This window comes from Saccoglossus kowalevskii, chromosome 15, assembly GCF_978046115.1.
Source record: "Saccoglossus kowalevskii chromosome 15, keSacKowa6.1, whole genome shotgun sequence".
Classification (NCBI taxonomy): Eukaryota; Metazoa; Hemichordata; class Enteropneusta; family Harrimaniidae; genus Saccoglossus; species Saccoglossus kowalevskii.
In genome coordinates, this window is record NC_140655.1 from 22157355 (window position 1) to 22180531 (window position 23177).

General features: G+C 34.3%; 1 protein-coding gene across 1 annotated transcript; it reads right to left on the reverse strand.

The window, feature by feature from the left end:
- Window positions 1–4570: 4570 nt before the first annotated feature.
- Window positions 4571–22604, reverse strand: LOC100369629 (translesion synthesis protein REV1-like). The gene is made up of 14 exons (XM_078011415.2): window positions 22400–22604; window positions 21053–21185; window positions 19467–19635; window positions 17520–18779; window positions 16637–16791; window positions 15360–15479; window positions 14403–14623; window positions 13505–13780; window positions 10764–11057; window positions 10528–10619; window positions 8073–8334; window positions 6863–7364; window positions 6381–6483; window positions 4571–4896 (listed from the first exon to the last, which is right to left on the reverse strand). Exons 1-14 carry the CDS (start codon window positions 22448–22450, stop codon window positions 4773–4775), a joined length of 3762 nt encoding a protein of 1253 aa, XP_077867541.2. The 5' UTR covers window positions 22451–22604; the 3' UTR covers window positions 4571–4772.
- Window positions 22605–23177: the final 573 nt, after the last annotated feature.

Below are 23177 nucleotides of genomic sequence, written 5' to 3' on the forward strand. Positions count from 1 at the left end.
ATGTTTGCCATGCCGTAATATGCGACCACTGCCCCGTTTTATTATGATTTTGTCTTCCTCAATCGTCACGCCATGACCCAGTTTCAACCACACGGCCATTTTGCAATGAAGTGCGTGATTCTTTGCATGACCCCACTGACTGTATGATCGTTCTAGGATTTATTACCGTTATTATCATTATATTGTCATGTGATTTGTTCCACCTTATGTGTAATGTTTTTGTTGTTGTCATTTGTATATACCAATTCGTATTTACCGAGCAAACGACCCCACACGTCACCAAATCGTGTGTAGGTATGGCTTCTGGAATTACATGTGCCCGACGTCATAGTACTACTGCTTTCAATGACCCAATCATTCAGAAATTCCCCAATTATACTCTCGGAGTAACAAATGCGTTCCCTTGATTTTTATAAATATTTATAAATTTCAATGGCAGTTGCATCAAACGAGCCAATCAACAAGCACGGTGCACAACGATGTATTAAAGACGTTCTAATGTTATTCAATCGTTCAATAGAAACTTGTTGTTTCACTTTGAATGGATGGATTTGCATTGACCATGTACACGTACGTGCTTCAAATTGTAATTAGTTCTTACATTAAGCTATCAGTTTCTTATTTCTTTCTAGTGCATGTATATATGATATTAACCTGTTTCCAAATATGGCGTATACCAAGGCTTATGTGCCATTTTAAAAATATGGTTTGATATTTATAGCGCGTGTATACACTACTATCTTTATGTGTCGGTTTTCTAAATATGGTATGTATATGTTAATGCGCAGGTCACTTTCCAAATAAGGCATTTATATGCTAATGTTATGCGGCGGTTTCTAAATGTGGTATGTACATGCTAATAACAGTCACTTTCTAAATATGACATGTATATGTTAATGACAGTCACTCTCCAAATATGGCATGTATATGTTAATAACAGTCACTCTCCAAATATGGCATTTATATGCTAATGTTATGCGGCGGTTTCTAAATGTGGTATGTACATGCTAATAACAGTCACTTTCTAAATATGACATGTATATGTTAATGACAGTCACTCTCCAAATATGACATGTATATGTTAATGACAGTCACTTTCCAAATATGGAATGTATATGTTAATAACCGCCACTCTCCAAATATGGCATGTATCTGCTCATGAGAGTCACTTTCCAAGTATGGCATCATCAAAGATACTTCTAGTGCATTTATATGCTACTAACCTATCAGTTTCCAAATATGGTATTTATATGCTAATGACAATCACTTTCCAAATATGGCATCATCAAAGGTAGTTATGATGCATTTATATGCTACTAACCTATCAGTTTACAAATATGGTATTTATATGCTAATGACAATCACTTTCCAAATAGCGCATATATTTGATAATGACAGTCACTTTCCAAATATGGCATCATCAAAGGTAGTTATAATGCATTTATATGCTACTAACCTATCAGTTTCTAAATATGGTATGTATATGTTAATAACAGTCACTTTCCAAATATGGTATGTATATGCTAATGACAGTCACTTTCCAAATATGGCATCATCAAAGGTAGTTATAATGCATTTATATGCTACTAACCTATCAGTTTCTAAATATGGTATGTATATGCAAATGACAGCTACTTTTCAACTATGACATCATCAAAGATAGTTCTGGTGCATTTATATGCAACTCACCTACCAGTTTCCAAATATGGCATGTATATGATAATGACAGTCACTTTCCAAATATAGCATGTATATGATAATGACAGTCACTTTCCAAGTATGGCATCATCAAAGATACTTCTAGTGCATTTATATGCTACTAACCTATCAGTTTCCATATATGGTATTTATATGCTAATGACAATCACTTTCCAAATATGGTATTTATATGCTAATGACAGTCACTTTCCAAATATGGCATCATCAAAGGTAGTTATAATGCATTTATATGCTACTAACCTATCAGATTCTAAATATGGTATGTATATGCAAATGACACCTACTTTTCAAGTATGACATCATCAAAGATAGTTCTGGTGCATTTATATGCAACTCACCTACCAGTTTCCAAATATGGCATGTATATGATAATGATAGTCACTTTCCAAATTAGGTATGTATATGATAATGATAGTCACTTTCCAAATTAGGTATGTATATGCTAATAACATATCAGCTTCCAAATATGGCATGTATATGCTAATGACATATCAATTTCCAAATATGGCATGCAAATGCTAATGACATGCCTAAATCCATAATGTCATTATTATTGTTCCAGTGCAACAAATTCTGATAAAATGTTGGTTTCAAAACACAGTATTCTTTTAATTTTTGATTTTAAGTATCTACAAAGAAATGAGTTAAAATTTGAAAAGTAGTACTTGAGATATTACAGTTATGCATATTAATGAGGTCACATGACCATATATGGCTATATGTTATGTTAGTCATCTGATGCCTTCATTACAATATTGGTGGTATGCGTCTATCTCAAACTGTTCTTTAAATATTAAATGTATGAATATTAATGAGATCACATGACCAAATATGATATGTTAGCCACATCTCTCTTCCAATGCTTTCATCAGGGTACTGATAACATGCTCCTATCTCAAGTACTACTACTACTCAGGTATGCATATTAATGAGGAATATGACCATATACGGCCATTTTATGTCATATTTTGTCAAACCCCTTCAATATTGCACTAGTTGTCTTGTCTTGTCTTGTCTGCAATAGTAAGATAATACAGTTATGCATAACGGATTGCACCAAGTGAACTATCCAAGAGTACCGGGGAGGGGGGATCTATGTACCAAAATTAAATATATCACCCATAAAAATCGAATTCACAATACAACCAAATATCCACAATACACACCAAACTTTACAAGTCAACTGGGGGGGGGGGGGGTCATTTTATTAGTAACTTAAAGTATTTTCTGTGGTCCCATAGTTTTGTATATTGAGGGCATAATTTATAAATAGTTTTCAATAATTGAAAGAAAGTTTAAAAAAACATAAAAGCATAATTAGTACGGCATATGAACTACCTTATTCTCTTCTATCTAAGCTTTGAGATGTATAGTAGCATACTTAGTATAAAGTTTTTTAATTTGATTTCCCCTGTGGGTATTTTCATATTTTCAGTATTTTCATAATTTCATGAACAGAAATAACAAGGCCATGTTGTCTGAAATTAATAACTTTAATAATAACGTACACATGATTGTTATATAAAAACAAAAGCTATGGATAAAATAATTTAACAAGCAGCCTGTCGGCTGAGATAGCTCCGCTGTTAGCAATGCACATGGCAATTAAAGAACAGAAGATATCATTAGAAAATGAACAAATCTGAGAGAGGTCCACATGTAGTACCTATATGTATAATATATCAAAGCAATTGGATTTGCAGTTTTCAACAAGAAGTCGAAAATATCACTTTTTACCAAAAATTACAAAAATATTCATCAAAATTAGAGAATTAAAGATATCATTATGAAATGAACAAATCTGAGAGAGGTCCACATGTAGTACCTATATATGTAATATCAAAGCAATTGGACTTGCGGTTTTCAACAAGAAGTCGAAAATATCACTTTTTACCAAAAATTACAAAAATATTCACCGAAATTAGAGAATTAAAGATATCATTACAAAATGAACAAATCTGAGAGAGGTCCACATGTAGTACCTATATATGTAATATCAAAGCAATTGGACTTGCGGTTTTCAACAAGAAGTCGAAAATATCACTTTTTACCAAAAATTACAAAAATATTCACCAAAATTAGAGAATTAAAGATATCATTACAAAATGAACAAATCTGAGAGAGGTCGACATGTAGTACCTATATACGTAATATCAAAACAATTGGACTTGCGGTTTTCAACAAGAAGTCGAAAATATCACTTTTTACCAAAAATTACAAAAATATTCACCAAAATTAGAGAATTAAAGATATCATTACAAAATGAACAAATCTGAGAGAGGTCCACATGTAGTACCTATATATGTAATATCAAAGCAATTGGACTTGCGGTTTTCAACAAGAAGTCGAAAATATCACTTTTTACCAAAAATTACAAAAATATTCACCAAAATTAGAGAATTGAAGATATCATTACAAAATGAACAAATCTGAGAGAGGTCGACATGTAGTACCTATATATGTAATATCAAAGCAATTGGACTTGTGGTTTTCAACAAGAAGTCGAAAATATCACTTTTTACCAAAAATGACAAAAATATTCACCAAAATTAGAGAATTAAAGATATCATTACAAAATGAACAAATCTGAGAGAGGTCCACATGTAGTACCTATATATGTAATATCAAAGCAATTGCACTTGCGGTTTTCAACAAGAAGTCGAAAATATCACTTTTTACTAAAAATGACAAAAATATTCACCAAAATTAGAGAATTGAAGATATCATCATGAAATGAACAAATCTGAGAGAGGTCTACCCAAGGTACATATACACCAAGTATCAAAGCATTCAGGCTTGTAGTTTTCATATGATAAGCTCCGCTCGACAAAGTCGACAGCGGAGCTAAAAATAATGTAAATATTCTTATATGATTTAATCGAGAAATTATACTTAAGATTACAGTATATTTTGCATTGGGACTGTCTAACAGGAATCGGTATAGGCAGCTGAGGTTTCTATAGAAGTGGTCGTTAACACAAATTTGACTGTACAATGTATATTTACAATAATTTTCACAGGTTTATCTACCAGTGTATATTGTTATGAATAGACTATGTCAGGTCTGATTCTATTTTAAGCTGACTGCCATAGATTGATTTGATGAGATCCTGCGTCTGAATAACAATCAAATTGTAACCATCTTTCCATTCACTTCTGCCAGTTTTCATAACATGTCTGTCAAAAAAAATATTAATTAACTTGTTACTTAAGCCCTGATTAACAACAAAATTCACTTACAAATGCGACTTTGGGGGAACCTTGGTTAAGGTTCGCAAGTGCTTGTGTTTTCAACCAAGCCTTGTTGACGCTAGGATAGTGCATTAAATTGCCATTTGATAGGAAGCCCTGTCATGTAGTCACAAATATGAATATGACTTCTGTGGCAAAAATGCACTATGTGTCAGCACTAGCACTTGCAATTTGCACATACAAAAAAAACAAGCCATGCATGGCACAGTCCCCGTTAGTTATCAAATTTAAGATATATAGTTTTGTTTATAGTAATATAGCTGGAATATAACCATGTCAGGAATATGATTTTTTTAACATTAAAATGATTGAAATTTGTATCTGATCGTCAAAAAAGTACTTGTTCATATTGAGAGATATTGCTCTGGAACAGCATTCAAAATCAGCCATTTGGAATACATGTATATATATATATATATATAACATGATGTATAACGAATATATAAAATTTGAATATAATCAGTCAAAGCATTTAAGAGATATGGCTCTAGAAGCCCAATCATTAAAACAAAATGGCCGCCAGTCAGCCATTTTTAATCCAATCTGAAAAATAAAATGATGTGCATCAGGAACCTGTAATGTCTAATGTATGCTATAAGTTCAAAATCCATCCATAAATGCAAGAAATGCTTGATATTTGAGGATTTTTTTAGCACAAAAATAGCCACCATTTGGCCACTTTAAAAAGGATCGTCAAACCAATACAGAGAACCACATTCATTAAAACAAAATAGCCGCCAGTCGGCCATTTTGAATGTTATCTGAAAAACAAAATTATTTGCATCAAGGTCCCATAATGTCTAATGTATATACCAAGTTTGAACAAAATCCATCTGTAAACAGCCGAGAAAGGCTTGATTTTTGGAATTTTTTAGCACAAAAAAGGCCGCCTTCAGCCATCTTGAATCAGATCGTAAAACAAAATGATGTGCATCAAGGTCCTACAATGTCTAATGTATATACCAAGTTTGAACAAAATCCATCTGTAAACAGCCGAAAAATGCTTGATTTTAATGATTTTTAGCACAAAAATGACCGCCATTCAGCCATCTTAATTCAGATCGCGAAACAAATTGACGTGCATATGTATAATATCATGTACGATGTATGTGTGAAGTTTGATTGTGATTTGTCCAGGCATTTCTAAGATACAGGTCCGGATGGACGCACACACCGACACACAGAGGTCAAAACATAAGTCCCCGTTTTCGGACTGTGCTTGAACAGGGACTAAAAAGTCAGGAGGAACAACAGTGACATTCAATGTCCGGAACTGTCGCCTGGCACAAAAAAAAAAACATTTAAAAAAAAAAAAAATAGTATAAACAGAAACAAATTTGAAATGAAGATTTTTGAAAAATGATCAATAAATTATTCAATATAGATATGATAGATAATAAGGATTGTACCTTTTCAGATATTTCAGCAGCAAATCTACAGTTTCTAAATTCTTATCGTCCACTAAATCATTTATATATTGCACGAACTGACCGACATCTTCCAGCTCAGGAGCTGTGCACATGAAAAAAACTAAATATTTGATATATTCCAACAAGCATACTGACCAGCATTTTTGTGTGGTGAGATGCTCTGCATGAGGTGTCAGTATTCCACATACAAATGAACACACAAACATCATTTACTAATTAAACACATGCAGTGTCATGCTCAATTAATAATATATACAGCAGTGACTATTGCACACGGTATTCCGAGGTGCCCTGAGAGCAGTGAGCTGATTTTGTAAGGGTCCTGAGTCAAAATGGAATACCCAAAATCAAGTCAAGCTTGGAAAGGTGTACGTTACCTGAAATTTTGAAGTAATATGGAAACAATTACGTAGGTTGATATACAAAAAATTATTCACAAATCATTAATAATCTTTCCTCACCTGGACAGCTTTCAATCCATTCTTTTACCAATGTCTTGACATCACTGAGATCAACCCTACCACAAAGATTTGGTTTCACCTTCTCAACCCCTTGCATCACCTCCTCTTTATCCTTTTCCTCCTCCTCACCAAGACAGTTTTCATCACTCTTCCTTTGCACATCATCAAGTACTAATGCAGGAGAATCTGGGTTACCAGGGTGATCAGGATCCACCATATTGGACGATGATCCAATTAGCATATTTTGAATATTTCGTTGCTTGTTTCGCCAGTCTATTTTCTGTTTTTGAGGACTGCTTTTTATTGATCTTGAAGACCCTTTAGCTCCTCGTCCAGGGCTTGTTTTCTTACTCTTTCCTTTTTTTGGAGATGAAAGCTTCACTGGACTACACTTAATTTTGTCTTGTAACTTGGTTGCCATTTTGGAATTCTTTCCTTTATAAGTATTTTTAAGTTCATTTCTGAGTTCAGGTGGCAAGGCTTCAAGAAAGCTTGGGTCAATCTATAACGAAAAGTGTTTTCAAGTAGGGGTCATAGATAATTTAAACATGTACATGACAAATGTAATCATTTTGTTTAGAAGGGGGGAGGGTTAAAGATTATTTTGATACTGTGCAATGAGAAAGAATACATTTCTGACAAGAAGAAATAAATATATAAATGCACACAGTATGTCTTTTGAATAAAAAACAAGAAACAATTTAATTACGCAAAAGTGACAACAATGTAACCTTTTTTATGTTTTGTTTTTTCAAATTAATTTGTATCGTTGCTGTTTGGTAATGAATGTGACGTATAACCTCACATGCAGCGGCGAATTCAGGTTTTGACAGCCCAAGACTAAAATATCTGCCGTTAGAATTTTGAGGACTTCTTACCACTTTTGGTACTTTTTTGCAAATCTGGCTACCACACAGGCATGGGTGAATGCCTGGAATTGCCACTGACATGCTTTGTGTTGATTATTTGTGCCTTCATCAAATATTATTAATTTAAGTTCAAATGAATCTTGTTTCCACATATTTTTCACACATGCAATGTTTAATCAGTTTTGATAGGGGTGGTGGTGTGGGTATGTTGAACAAAGAAATTATGTTGAATATGCACATGTTTAATCATCTGCCTTTTAATGTAAAAATAAAATATCCTCACTTTGTTTTCAAATTTTGTTAATGACAATTTGGATTTAAACAGACATATTCAAGGATACCTGGGAAAAAGATGGCACAACATCATGTGTTGGTTGTTTCTCTACTCTACTTGGCCCTGCCTCTAAGACATCTTTCAACATCTGCATATTCTCATTTTGGATTTGTTTAGTGGTTTGTAGCATGTTTCCTCCACTATATGTTTGTTGTTTCTCTCCCAGCTCACTCAATAGAAGGTCTTTGACTACGTCAGCTGGTAACGCTTGCAGTACGCTTATATCCCACTTGCTAGATGCCACTTCTAAATTATTCTGATGCCGTTTTCTGCAAACAAAAAACATGAATATTCTAATCAAGACAAATGTAACAGTAAAATCTGTATTAGACGCTGCATACCTAAGGCCAAAAAAAAGAAAAAAAATTGTTTTGTTGCCCTCAGCAACTGACCAAAAAATATGAAATATCGGGTCGCATTTTTTTTCCCATATACCCTGGCTATTTATGATACCCTTAGTTTTCACAAGTTTTGAAAAAAAAAAAAAAAAAATCCGACCTACTGACCCAATTTTTCAAATTTCTGACTTGAGGGCAACATAAGTTGTTGTTTTTTTTGGCCTAACAAAAGTCGCATCCATTCTTTTTTAACAATTGAAAACCAAAAATTCACCATTTCTCATATGTGTAGATGCTCTGATAGAAGCTGTATCCCCTCTATTGCATTGTAACATTTTATTATAAACCGCGGCGTCTAATACAAATTTTACAGTACTACCGATAAAAGATTTACAAAATTGGAGCTTTTATTGAAATCACTACTAAACAAGTCATTGTCAATGACACGTCCCCGTTCCGTTCATATATGAGTGACATATACATTCAAAGCAGATCATGACCGAAATGCACCTGCATATGTACAACACATTGTGCTAAATCTGAACAAAATCCATCCATGCATGACTGAGATCCGGTTCTGGAATTGTGAAAATACGTGATTTTGATGCATTTTCGGCCTTAAAATGGCCATCATTCCGCTATTGTTAAGCAGATCATGAAACAAATGCACATATCTATTTGTGACATGATGTACCATGTGTGTGTGAAGTTTGAACTTGATCAATCCAGACATGTCTTGGATACGGATCCAGAACTGAATTCTTTAACAAAATGGCCGCCAGTCAGCCATTTCGAACTTGATCCGAAAAAAAAAAAGACGTGCATCAAGGTCCTATTATGTTTAATGTATGTACCCAATTTGAACAAAATCGATCCATGCATAACTGAGATACGGGTCCGGAATGGTGAAAATGTGCGATTTCAATGCATTTTCGGCCTTAAAGCGGCCCCCATTTGGCTATCGTTAATGAGATCATGAAACAAATGCACATACATATTTGTGACATGATGTACCTTGTGTGTGTGAAGTTTGAACTTGATCAATCCAGACATGTCTCGGATACGGATCCAGAACTGAATTCTTTAAAACAAAATGGCCGCCAGTCGGCTATTTCGAACTTGATCCGAAAAAAAAAAATGACGTGCATCAAGGTCCTATTATGTTTAATGTATGTACCAATTTTGAATGAAATCTGTCCATGCATAACTGAGATCCGGGTCCGGAATGGTGAAAATGTGCGATTTCAATGCATTTTCGGCCTTAAAGCGGCCGCCATTTGGCTATTGTTAATGAGATCATGAAACAAATGCACATACATATTTGTGACATGATGTACCTTGTGTGTGTGAAGTTTGAACTCGATCAATCCAAGCATGTCTCAGATACGGATCCAGAACTGAATTCTTTAAAACAAAATGGCCGCCAGTCGGCCATTTCGAACCTGATCCAAAAAAAAAATGACGTGCATCAAGGTCCTAATATGTTTAATGTATGTACCAAATTTGAACAAAATCCCTCCATGCATAACTGAGATCCGGGTCCGGAATGATGAAAATGTGCGATTTTGATGCATTTTCGGCCTTAAAATGGCCGCTATTCGGCTATCGTTAATCGGATCATGAAAAAAATGCATGTGCATATGTCCCATATAATGTGTGATGTATGAGTGAAGATTGAACTTAATCGGTCCATGCATGTTCAAGATACAGGTGATCACGGACGGACGGACGCACGGACGGACGCACGCACACAGGGCAAAACATAAGTCCCCGTTTTCGGACTGCGTCCGAACGGGGACTAACAAGCAGCCTGACTGTCAAAACAGCTTGGTTGTTTCAGCAGAGAAAGTTTACCTTTCAAGTTTTCAAGTTAGTCACAATAAACATCATAGTCTTGAATAGGCATCAGTGACTATGAAAAACATAAAATGGACTCTAATGTAGGTGCAGAGAAAGATTGAAATGTTCAAAAAATGACGCTTATTGAAAATAGAGTCTAATTTAGGTATTTACGGTATGTATATGTTCAAGCAGTACCTAGACAGCTGGAAGATCAATTTTGACAAGGTCACATGTTGAACACATTGTGGATAAATTTACTACTGACAGAACTAGAATACCTACTTTGTTGGTATACTCTGATTCCTTGCAGCATAACCTTTTTCAATTTGTTGTCTGATATCGCTGGGTAAGGCTGCTAAAACACTGGGATCAACCTGAGAAATAAGAATGCAGAAACACATGTCTGATAGTCCTTGCAAAGAAATATTTCACAACCAGACACATCGTTTTATCGCCAATGTTTATTTTATTTTTTTTCAAGTTTTAACAACTTCATTTGTAACCAATGGAGATGTTACCTGTGATGGTGATGGCAAGAACAAATCTCCATCACTGGTTGGCATGGCAACAGAGCCAACAGTCTCTGCTTTGGCAGTTGCACCATTTTGAAACATGTCTCTGATGCCTTTCTTTCCGCACTGTTTCACAGGAGTAACAAAGACCTCATCATTTTTGTCGTTCACCTTCGATCGGTCAGAAGCACCATTAATTTTAGATGTTGACGGCTTTGGTTGGTTCTTCATATAGTCCAAGACTGACATACCAGAGGATGCAGAGGCAGCACTGCTAAGTTTATTGATTTGAATTCCCATCTACCCAACAAAACAGAAGACAGGATACTCAACAAATATGGCGTATAATTTTTTCATCAAAATGACTGTTGAAATTCACATTCACCAATCCAGCAATGTGACATTATCATAAATTCTAATTAATATTAAAGCAGGGGAGTCGTCACCTGCACATACGTGAGATGACCTTAGCGTGTCATTGTTTACAAACAAGCGTCTATCCATGAGCCTTTGCGTTTTTAGCGTGTGTTGTTACCGTCGCTTTGGACTCAATTCCTGCGCATGCGAAGGTGACGACCCTCCCACTTTAACATCATCTAATAGCAAGCTGCCCATTTGGAAGACAATTCCTACGTGACTTTAACAATATGCATGCATTTACAGATGTAGGCAATGTTGAGATTTTGAGCCAATCATTTAAGCCAATCATGAGAATCTGCACTTACAAATCGTTAAAATACGTTTACAAACTAAGGTACAGTTTTCTGACATTCACTGTACTGTATTTGTCCTATTAGAATCACATCTTCACTAGAAAAGCATAAAAATCAAAAAATACATTTATTGTATACACACAATAATTAATTAAAATACAACTCATTTACATATTAAAGTGCATAGGCTACTAATAGAACAAGTATATATAAGGCCCTCAATTCGAAAATTGAAACGGTCAGTTGGATTTTTTTTTTTGCATAGAAACACAGATCAATCTAAGGTTCGAAGTCACCAATCATCCCCCCGGGGACCCTGAGGATCAAACAACGGTCTGGGATCGTTAATTTTTAGAGGAAACACTTTTTTACTGCTTAAAATGGTGAGTTTTCAATATTTGGGCCTATTAAAAAAAAAAAAAAAAGAAAGAAAAAACAAGCAGCCTATCGGCTGAGATAGCTCCGCTGTTAGCAATGCACATTTCAATTAAAGAACTGAAGACATCATTAGAAAATGAACAATATGAATAGTATCAAAGCAATCGGACTTACAGTTTTTAACAAGAAGTCGAAAATGTCACTTTTTACCAAAAATTACAAAAATATTCACCAAAATAAATTAATTAGAGAATTGAAGATATCATCACAAAACGAACAAATCTGAGAGAGGTCCACATGTAGTACCTATATATGTAATATCAAAGCAATCGGACTTACAGTTTTCAACAAGAAGTCGAAAATATCACTTTTTACCAAAAATGACAAAAATATTCACCAAAATTAGAGAATTGAAGATATCATCACAAAATGAACAAATCTGAGAAAGGTCCACATGTAGTACCTATATATGTAGTATCAAAGCAATCGGACTTGCGGTTTTTAACAAGAAGTCAAAAATATCACTTTTTACCAAAAATGACAAAAATATTCACCACAATTAGAGAATTGAAGATATCATCACGAAATAAACAAATCTGAGAGAGGTCCACATGTAGTACCTATATATGTAGTATCAAAGCAATTGGACTTGCGGTTTTTAACAAGAAGTCGAAAATATCACTTTTCACCAAAAAATGACAAAAATATTCACCAAAATTAGAGAATTAAAGATATCATTACAAAATGAACAAATCTGAGAGAGGTCCACATGTAGTACCTATATATGTAATATCAAAGCATTTGCACTTGCGGTTTTTAACAAGAAGTCGAAAATATCACTTTTTACCAAAAATGACAAAAATATTCACCAAAATTAGAGAATAAAAGATATCATTACAAAATGAACAAATCTGAGAGAGGTCCACATGTAGTACCTATATATGTAATATCAAAGCAATTGCACTTGCGGTTTTTAACAAGAAGTCGAAAATATCAGTTTTTACCAAAAATGACAAAAATATTCACCAAAATTAGAGAATTAAAGATATCCTTACAAAATGAACAAATCTGAGAGAGGTCCACATGTAGTACCTATATATGTAATATCAAAGCAATTGCACTTGCGGTTTTTAACAAGAAGTCGAAAATATCAGTTTTTACCAAAAATGACAAAAATATTCACCAAAATTAGAGAATTGAAGATATCATCACGAAATGAACAAATCTGAGAGAGGTCCACATGTAGTACCTATATATGTAGTATCAAAGCAATTGGACTTGCGGTTTTTAACAAGAAGTCGAAAATATCAGTTTTTACCAAAAATGACAAAAATATTCACCAAAATTAGAGAATTAAAGATATCAACATGAAATGAACAAACCTAAGAGAGGTCTACCCAAGGTACATATACACCAAGTATCAAAGCATTTAGGCTTGTAGTTTTCAAGAAGAAGTCGAAAAAGTAAAACATTGACACGGACGACGACGACAACGACGGACAATCACTCGTATAATAAGCTCCGCTCAACAAAGTCGAAAGCGGAGCTAAAAAAAAAAAAGAAAAAAAAAAAATGACCAGATATTTCATATTTTTCGGTCGGTCGCTGAGAGCAATAAAACAATTTTTTTTTTGGTCTAATTGGACTCCTCCTTACCCCTCTCATATCCGCTGCATGTATTTTCATCTGCCGTAGTAACATTACACACTCTTTGGTAATTATTTTCACATCGTCTGTTGGAGTCATCAATGTACTTGACTTTGCTATATTATCACAGACACCATGACCCATGAACTTAGCCGACTCAAGGGGAGCGCTTGATTTCCTTGCTTTCAACTTCAGCGTTATAGTCTTGCCTCGCATTTTGATGTTCTTTAACCTTTTTTGCACCTCGGTTGATAACTCAGTCAAGAAGTCTTGAGCTTCACTGTCCTGATTAAAACAAAATTACACATCTCAGATGTCAGGAATCAGATGAACGTCATTTGTTTGTAAAATCGGAGCCATTTTTCAGAACACACATTGACAGATTCCTTAGAAACTTGGTGTAAAGACATTTGATCATGTACATTTTTGTATCCTATAACATGAAAGTATCTGCAACTGATTCATAGAGATAACTGGGACTATTTTAATCAAACATAATATGATGAAGATAGTTAAAGATGCAGATTACATTTTCTTGGAGATCTGATTCAAGATGGTTGACTGGCAGCCATTTTTTTCACTATGTCTCAATATGTTTCTCTGGCTCTATAATCCAGGGATCCTATTACTTTCGGAGTTGGTATATGCACCTTACTTTGTTTTGTGTTTTAAACAAATTTGGCCAACTGGCAGCCATTTTGGAAATTTGCAATTGCCAATGAATGAATTATATGCTGACATGTTTGACCCTGTACATGCTTTTGTTCTGTTTCGCAAATTTTGATGTTACATTATGTGGTCACAAACATACACGAAATCTTGGATGTAGTGTTATAATAGTTTTTATTCCACTCTCACATTGATAGGATAATCTAATATTTGAGTAACCTGTGCAGTCAATATACACCTGTGTGAAACGAATGCCATAGTTGATTTCAGCAGACACAGATTTCCTTTCCTTGTCTGCAGTGATTGGTCTCTCATCAATACCTCTACAGTAATTGTACAAAGACTGTCCAGTCTTTGGTCCAAACTCTTGTTGTAACATTCTCAATGGTTTATCTTGCAGTTCTCCGCATGTCGTCAGACCCATAGTTTCCAGTCTGTGATTCAGTGATGATCCAACACCTACCAACAAAAACATTTGGTAAAAATGCAAGCCATTTAAATTATTTTATGTTATACAATTACTGTGAGTCTGTGGAAATGTAGTATAGCCTTCAACTCCACTATGAATCCTGGTATTCTTAGAGGTGGAGCTACGTCTCAGAACGTTCTACGTTGGTAAGATGTGCACCACTGTACCATGTATTTCTATGGGCTCTGTGTGCGCTGCTGTGGAACGCCGATCGAAAAGCCGGTGAAAAAAGGTAGTTGAAACAAAAAACTCAACTTTGAGGTAGTCTGGAGCAACCAAATTTATATATGTTGCATGAAGCCAGATGATTAGGTGCCATATGCAAGTTTGATCACAAATGTAGTATGTGTTTACTTTGATTTGACGTAGTATTTACCGTATTTACTATTAATCCACTAATTTATGAGAAATTGACCTGCCAAACATTTCTAGTAAGTTAATTATTGTTTTTACCTATGACTTAAAAAAACTGAACACAGAATGTGAAGAAAATTGACATAGTTAAAGGTGAATTTTCACACAGTAACAAAGGTCAAATTGAAAATAAAATTCAAGGTGAAAGTTAACAATATTTTAAGGTCAAATTTCACACTTGAGTTCATGGATCAGAGTTGAGACTCGAATTCAAAAGTTAACAATTTAATTTTTTTTAATTCAAGGACCACTGTTCATAACCTGGAATACAAGAATAGCACTAAATATTAATAAATCAAAAAATATACCAACCTGGAAGACCTTTGAGTAGCTGAGTTTTTATAAACTCTGCTGCAGTGTCTGCTTGAAGGTAAAACTGACCATTGGGTTTAGCAATCCTTGTTGCCATTCTTGCAAGTAAGATATTTGGGGCTAGAAACAAAATTTGGCAATAAAATTAGTCAAAAATACAACAAGATTTTAAACGATGGAAAGTTGAGAAGTACATACATTAGAGCATCACATTTGTTCTACATCATGTTCTATATGGGTCCCATGCAACAAATGTGTGTAAAAAACATTGTTTACATGAAAAACAAAGTTGAACTGCGTAAAGGAATACAGCACTTCAAGTGTTAATAGATAGGCTTGATACTGATTCTTTTATTATTGTATTATTTTGTTATTAGCTTCCTCAGTTACTTTGTTTTACAGCAAAGCTTGATCTGTTGAAAATTTTAGAATTACATAATGTTAAAATTATTTCATATTTATATTTAAGATTCAGACAAGCAAATAATTTACAAGGCCAGGATCTCAATGAAAGCATAAGTCACATGACATGTTTTTCTCCACTAAATAGTGTTTCATTCTCTATCAGTATACAGTCCACTGTTCTAAATACTATGAAGTCAATGAAATGATGAGAGCAAAGACTATTTGAGGAGAAAAAACAAGTCTTGTGGGTTTCTTGCTTTCAACAAGATCTTGATGACTATTTTCAACTAAGGTGTATATTTGGGTCACTATCATCTACACATGATGTCCACATATGTTCTGTTACATCCACAAGAATAGTTTCTATAGCTATGTAGTTCTCGACAAATCTCACAAATGTAACAACCACTGCAATATCTGTATTAGAAGCCACAACTTGTATCAAAATGGTAAAATGCCATAGAGGGGGATGTGGTTTCTATTAGAGCATCTACACATATGAGAAATGGTAAAGTTTCGGTTCTCAACTGGGTGTGGCTTTTCATACAGATTTTACAGTAATAAAATATTATTGGTGTACACATATGAAAAATGGTGAATTTTAGGTTCTCAATCGTTCAAAATGAAAGAGTGCGACTTCTATTGGGGATGCAGTTTCTATTACAGATTTTACAGTGCATCCATTACCTATGCCAGCTGAAGCATTACAACCAGTCTCTCTGTATAATTCCTCTCTTATTGCTGTTGCCACTTGTAATGGCGTACACATATGAGAAATGGTGAATTTTAGGTTCTCAATCGTTCAAAACGAAAGAGTGAAACTTCTATTGGGGCTGCAGTTTCTAATACAGATTTTACAGTGCATCCATTACCTATGCCAGCTGAAGCATTACAACCAGTCTCTCTGTATAATTCCTCTCTTATTGCTGTTGCTACTTGTAATGGTGTAACCTTAATACCATTGATGATGTCACTAATATCAACAAACATCTCATCACAACTGACTGCTTCGATATCATGAGTATAGCTGAAAAAAAAAATATTATAGTCAAGACATTTCAAAATATTCTAGCGCCTTTAAATTACACATCTTTGAAGCACACTATTATACTCATATTTATTCAGATGCCTTTCCCTCCATACAAACTAGCTAGAAACATTCATAAATTGTTGATTTAAAGAAAGATTTCTCATGAAATGTTCAATACTACAACATTTCTCTATTTTCCACTTTGAAAATTTACATGATTTTATAAATGCTGTGAAATAATTTTGAACTTACACTCTGAAACAGCCATCTAAGCATTACTGAAGCACATAGATTTTTTGTGAAAATTATGGTCATTCTATGGTACGTCACTGATGCAACAGGAAATCATACATTGAAAGAAAGAATTAAGTTTTTGGAACAGACATTGAGATCACGTCTTCACAATATCTCAAAAATCATTTATTTTAAGAAGGGATCTTCAATCTTTTTGGGAAGTTGTTCACCTACCCGGGCATATATAGCAAAAATAAATATGCCAGCTGATATTCACATAGCCCCACTCTCAGTAAACAGTGAATATACATGCCTATAGCAGGGCTGTAAATTTAAGGAGGCCATGAAGGCAATTGCCTTGATGCCCTACTACCCAACAGACTTGGTCTCTTAAAATTTTGGCTACACAGTTTCAATGGAGAAAAGTTGTTTTGCCTCAAAAATGGGTTCCATCACAATTTTCAAATCCAAGATCTGACATCATTACATACCTTGCTACAGTTTTATACAAGATTTGTGAAACTTCTTTGTATTTCTCAAAATCATACGGAATCGCTTGAAGATCTGGACATAATTTCTTGGCTTGTCCCATGAACATACCATTTTTTATCCCAGCCTTCCTGGCTTCATAACTACACGATGCAATTTCAGCCATTGAAGTAAAGGTTTTTGTTGAGTCTAGCTCTGATATGCTGGTACTGTGTACAACTGAAGAGTCAGTTAGACATGGAGCTGCAGCTGTATTCATCTGAATTTTGTCGCCAGACATACTTTTCCCTTTCACGACTTTCTGTTTATGTCTATTTTCATAGTAAGCCTTCTCGAACTCTGGATCAGCTCCAGGACGATTAGTCAATTGCGTACCTTTTCCTTTTGAGTGAGTCACAGCGACAGGTGTTCCTTTCAATTCTGGTCGACTAAGCAGACCAACGGATACAAAAAAACAGTCCATATCAATATGCATGATCACTCTTTCAGGCTTATTACCACCTTTCTTATCACTATGACAACCAAAATCATGTACTTTGTCATCACTTCGAGAACTTGCATAAAGTTTCTTCAACTTTTCTCTTCCACTGAAAACAGCATCACCTTCAGTTTGTAATTTTTTGACAAGGTCCTTGAACTCTGCACCCCAGGTTGCAATATGATGGAGTCGAGAATTGGTATAAAATTCTGACACAAAGTTAGGATCTCCAGCCTTTGCTGGTAACCTTTGATCTATGTTCTTTCCCATCAATTGTGCAGATTGAGGAGATTCTTTAGACTTTTTTCTGCAATCTCCATCATTCATGTTAGTATCACTCATTACTTCATTTTCATCAAAACTCATTACTGAATTATCCTGATTAACGCAAACAGAAGTTACACTTTGGCTGGATACTTTAACTGGACTAGAAATCTCCAGATTTCGTAATTCGTAATTTTCTATTTCCATATTTGTGAAGTCTGAACTCTCTGGTTCTTGATTGGTCAAATCAGAACTATCTGATTCATGATTGGCTAATTTACCACTCTCTGGATCCTGATTGGTTAATTCAGAGCTCTCTATTTCCATTTGTGAAAACTCTGATTTCTGATTGGCTGGATCATCCCTATTCTCTGAGTCTTCACTGGCTAAGCCAGCACTGCTTGTTGCCTGATTGGCTGATGGTGGATCGACTTTAGTAAACCTAATTCCAGGCTGTGATTTAGATTGCTTTGTATACAGCATGTATGGTGGACATGATAAGAGTTTACCAGCTTTTATACTGTGAAAGAAAAACCAATTGATAATTTATTAGATAAAGTAAATGACCCCCTAAGACTGCAGATAATTAACTACAGGTAAATGGCACAAGGTATAGGATACCCTAGGCTGTTGATTAATAATTAGCACTTACCCATGTTGGAAATTAACTATTATCATGGATGACAACTCAGACTGTGAATAATAGCTTAAAGGGTGGTCGTCATGCAGCGCCCTGTTCGATATGGGACTCATAGCAACGTACACAATGCATGTAAAATAAATTGCTAATTTACATAAAATTCAAACATGCTGCAATTGACACCCTAGATTTCTGAAAGTAAGCCATTCACCTGATATGATAAAGAACCCACTAACAATTGGATTGCTAGATTGCTGAAAATTAGCTGAAAGAATAAACAGCAACCTTGGAGACCAAAAATGTAGTATAGATTGGTGAAAATGCAAATAACACCCAAGGTGCTACTGAGATACAGCTGAAAAGTGGACAGATATTCCCGTCAAAAGCAAGGATTCATCAGAATACTACAGTGCTTCAGACATTTTAAGAATATTTGTATTTAATATCTCAATTATTAAAAGTGGGTTGTAGAAAAATAAATACGTTATAATCATTCTGCGTACAAAACTGCTAAAAAAGAAGAAACAATGTTACTGCTAGGCAATGTTCAGATGTAGTTGAACATACCTGTCCAATATCCAGTCTGCTTTCATGACTTTTTTATCTTTAATATCTAGTATTTTACTATGAGGTAAGGTGGTAGCGATAATATGAGTTACTGTTGTCTTTCTGTAATAAAAAGTATGGCGCCCTCCATGTAACATCATAAGTCGTTTCAATTCATCTGATGATGGAACTGAAAATGAAATAACACATTCAGTGAGAAAACAGTGTCAAAAAACAAAATATTAAAAATATATTTTTATAAAAAGCCAGGTTAACCCTGTGAATACAACTTTTCAAACAATGCTGTAATATATTCTGTATTTTCCTAATTAGTTAATTATTTTGGACCAATTAATATTTTGCCATTGCCTACAGATTATGATCAAAATTCTTTTGAAGTTAGGCAAATTCTGCATTGATGTTCGTTAGTTAGTTAGCATCTGGAATTCCAAGATTGTGTAAGGTGAGAAAATCCTATATTTTCAACAGAATAGGAAAGGGTATACAAGGAATACATCATTCCTGTAAGTAGCACCATCTGGGGGCAGAGTTCTTTGCCGTAAATTCTATAGACCATTTTCTCAAGAGTCAAAGACACAACGTTTGGCATACAAGCACATAAATGTAAGTGTAACAGTTTGTGACATGTCATACATTTAATAGGTAATGTATTCATCGTAGCTCATGTCATTACAGTTCAGAGCAATCAAAAAAAAAATATTAAATATTTTTTGAACATTTTGTTCTTTGACAAAAAACTGAAAAAAATATACTAGTAAAATACTTTATTTTCGCTTGGAATTTATTTTCACTGAAGGAGTGATTCAGTGAAAATAAAATCCAGCAAATATACCTTTTTTCCTATATTTTACATTCAACTCACCAAAAATCAGTGAAAATAAATTCCATACAAAATACCCAAAAAGTCTTTTCAGCAAAAATTAATTCCAGTGAAAATAAAATATTTCACAGTAATATGAGAATATTAAAAAAAAAAATTGCATTTATCAAGGTTTTTAAACATGACATTAATTCCCATTGCATTCAATGAATTCTATCCCATAATGCACTATTATTATTATGTTTAGTCACACACTCAGTAGATAAATTCAACTTGTGAGCATGAACAAATGTGCAATGCATTATGGGAGCGAATTTACCATTAAATATAATTGAAAATTATTATTTTAAAAATTAAAATTTTTGAATATCGTTAACAATATTAGGATTCACAACAATAACAATATATGGTTATTTAGCCTATGTTATGGAGTACAATTTTGAGATACGAAAAAAACAACTACGAAATGCTGTTTTCCATATTTCACATTTATATTTTGAGAAATTGTCTGACGACTCCAAATTTTATTATTTCATTTTCAACTTGATTAATGAAAGTATGAATAAGATTAAAGCGGGAGGGTTGTCACCTGTGTTTAAGCGGCAATTGAGTCCCAAGCGACGATAACAACACACGCTAAAACACAAAGGCTCATGGGTAGACGCTTGTTTGTAAACATTGACATGCTGTGACGCAGGTGACAACTCTCTCGCTTTAAAGTGTTATTTGTGCTAAGCTGTTATTTTTATAGGTTTTGTTTGATTACCTGTGTAGCCATTGACATAGATGGTAACACCTTCAAATATTTTGGAACTAGAGCCTTGCCGTTGTATCTGACGTGGTACATCTTCTCCAAATTGTTCATCAAGTTTTCGTTTTTTGGCTGCCATATAACCACCCTGATGGAGCAACAACAAAATTACATCTTGTTATAGGTTATACTATAAAGAATAACTTTTTTTACAAGCATAAAGCTCTCAATGTCTCAGAACTAAGCCTCTTAACATCACATTATCCAGAATGAAAATTAATTCTTAGCAATATTTGTTAAACAATACAAAATTTTATTTAAATATCAATTTTTTGTATTTTCGAGGTAATAATCTGATATCATACTCCTGTACCAATCTGTTTAAAATCTTATATATTGTAATGTATGTTTTTGTGTTCATTCCAAAAATTCAAACTACATTTGTGGATCTTATTTTATCCCCATCTTGTGGGTTATGAACAATAAATTAAAATAAAATAAAATATATATTAAAAAAATATTTAAATGCAAATTAAAAAAAAATATAAAATTAAGCAAGGCAATCCAGCTGATGGTTTTGAAGAAGAGGTCATTTGAATGAAAAAAGTTGGTGGACGACTATGAACGACAACATGTGTGGTCAACCCATGAGCTTCGCTCGGTCATCTTCAATGACAGTGGAGATAACAAGTAGAAGCTAGGATCTTATTTTTATAACATTGATTCACTGAATTGAATCCACCCGAACATGTAGAAATAACTAAATAACTTTGTTTTCCTGGCAAACTCATGAATTTGAAATCCAGTGAAAATATCAGAATAGTGAAACTAAATGCTTGTGAAAAGAGTATCTAAGGAGCGATGGGAGAACGAAAAGATTTTCCAGTGTACTCCCACCTCTAATCCTAACTTTAACCAAACCCTACCCTTTATTGCCCCCTCAAATTAATTGTACATATGCCCCTCTAAAGTATAGCGTATAACTAAAGTACATGTATACGATACATATAACTAAATTTGGGGGCAAGAGGGTTAGATTACAGTTAGAGTATATATGAAAAGTGATTCAAGAATCAAAAAATGAATAAATGCACAGCAGAAATATATATCACACAGGGAGGGACCTGGAAAACTATTAGCCCATGGACGTACGTCCATGATTAGCCTAATGTGGTCATCAAATTCATTTAGAAAAAAAAACACCCTTTAGACTGTAATTTAGGCCAAAGACCAAATTCGAAAAGAAGGTGGGAAACGACACAAGCAGCCGGGACACTTGAATGGGCACACGTTGACTGACCGTAACTCGACCAAAACAATGTTAATTGACGTGTGTGCCTTGACAGACAGTCGATCACGAACCTCTTCGCTCCATCCGCCATCACCAAACTTTCTTCTTCCTCGTCTACTCATAGTTGGTTACTTGTGTTCAGCGCGGCAGACAGTGGTTCGTATTTAGCTGAGCTTCGCATTTTATTGTATACATTTGCTGACATCATCAGTATTTTCGTTTTCTCCGCCAACTTGATCTAACTTGTATGTTTAGATAAGAGTTGTTTCTTTTCTCCAATGTGTTTCGCAACCTGTGGTGGCGCTAGTTTTAAATAAAGAAAACATAGCAAAACTTTGGATGCCTTGCCCACAAACAACGACAGGTGATTTTCCGTATTACGTTAGACTTGCATAATATCTTTTGTTTGTTTTTTGGTGCTTTTCAATACTATGTAAGTGTATAAATACCGTGGCCTACCTGGCTTTCCCCATCTTACACTCAAATAATATTTCATTAACACTGAACCTCAGCCACAAATGTTTTCACATTAATACGACACTATGACCTTTTTGTTTGTCCTGTTTTTTTTTGTCCGATATCATGCATCTTGCAGTGAACGAAAAATTACTACCCAATAATTGTGCAACAGTTTTGAAACAATTTTTTTACAAATTTGTCAGCTCTGTTATAGTTGTCCTATATGTACATTCATTTGAATGTAATAAGCCATCAGAATATTTTTTCTGGTAGTTCATATCATTCAACGGGCATTACAACATAATTACATTTACAAATTCTACAGTCATTTGACTCAGACCCAAGATGTAAGCATTAGTGTGAGTTTACAATAGTCTGTTACTATCAACA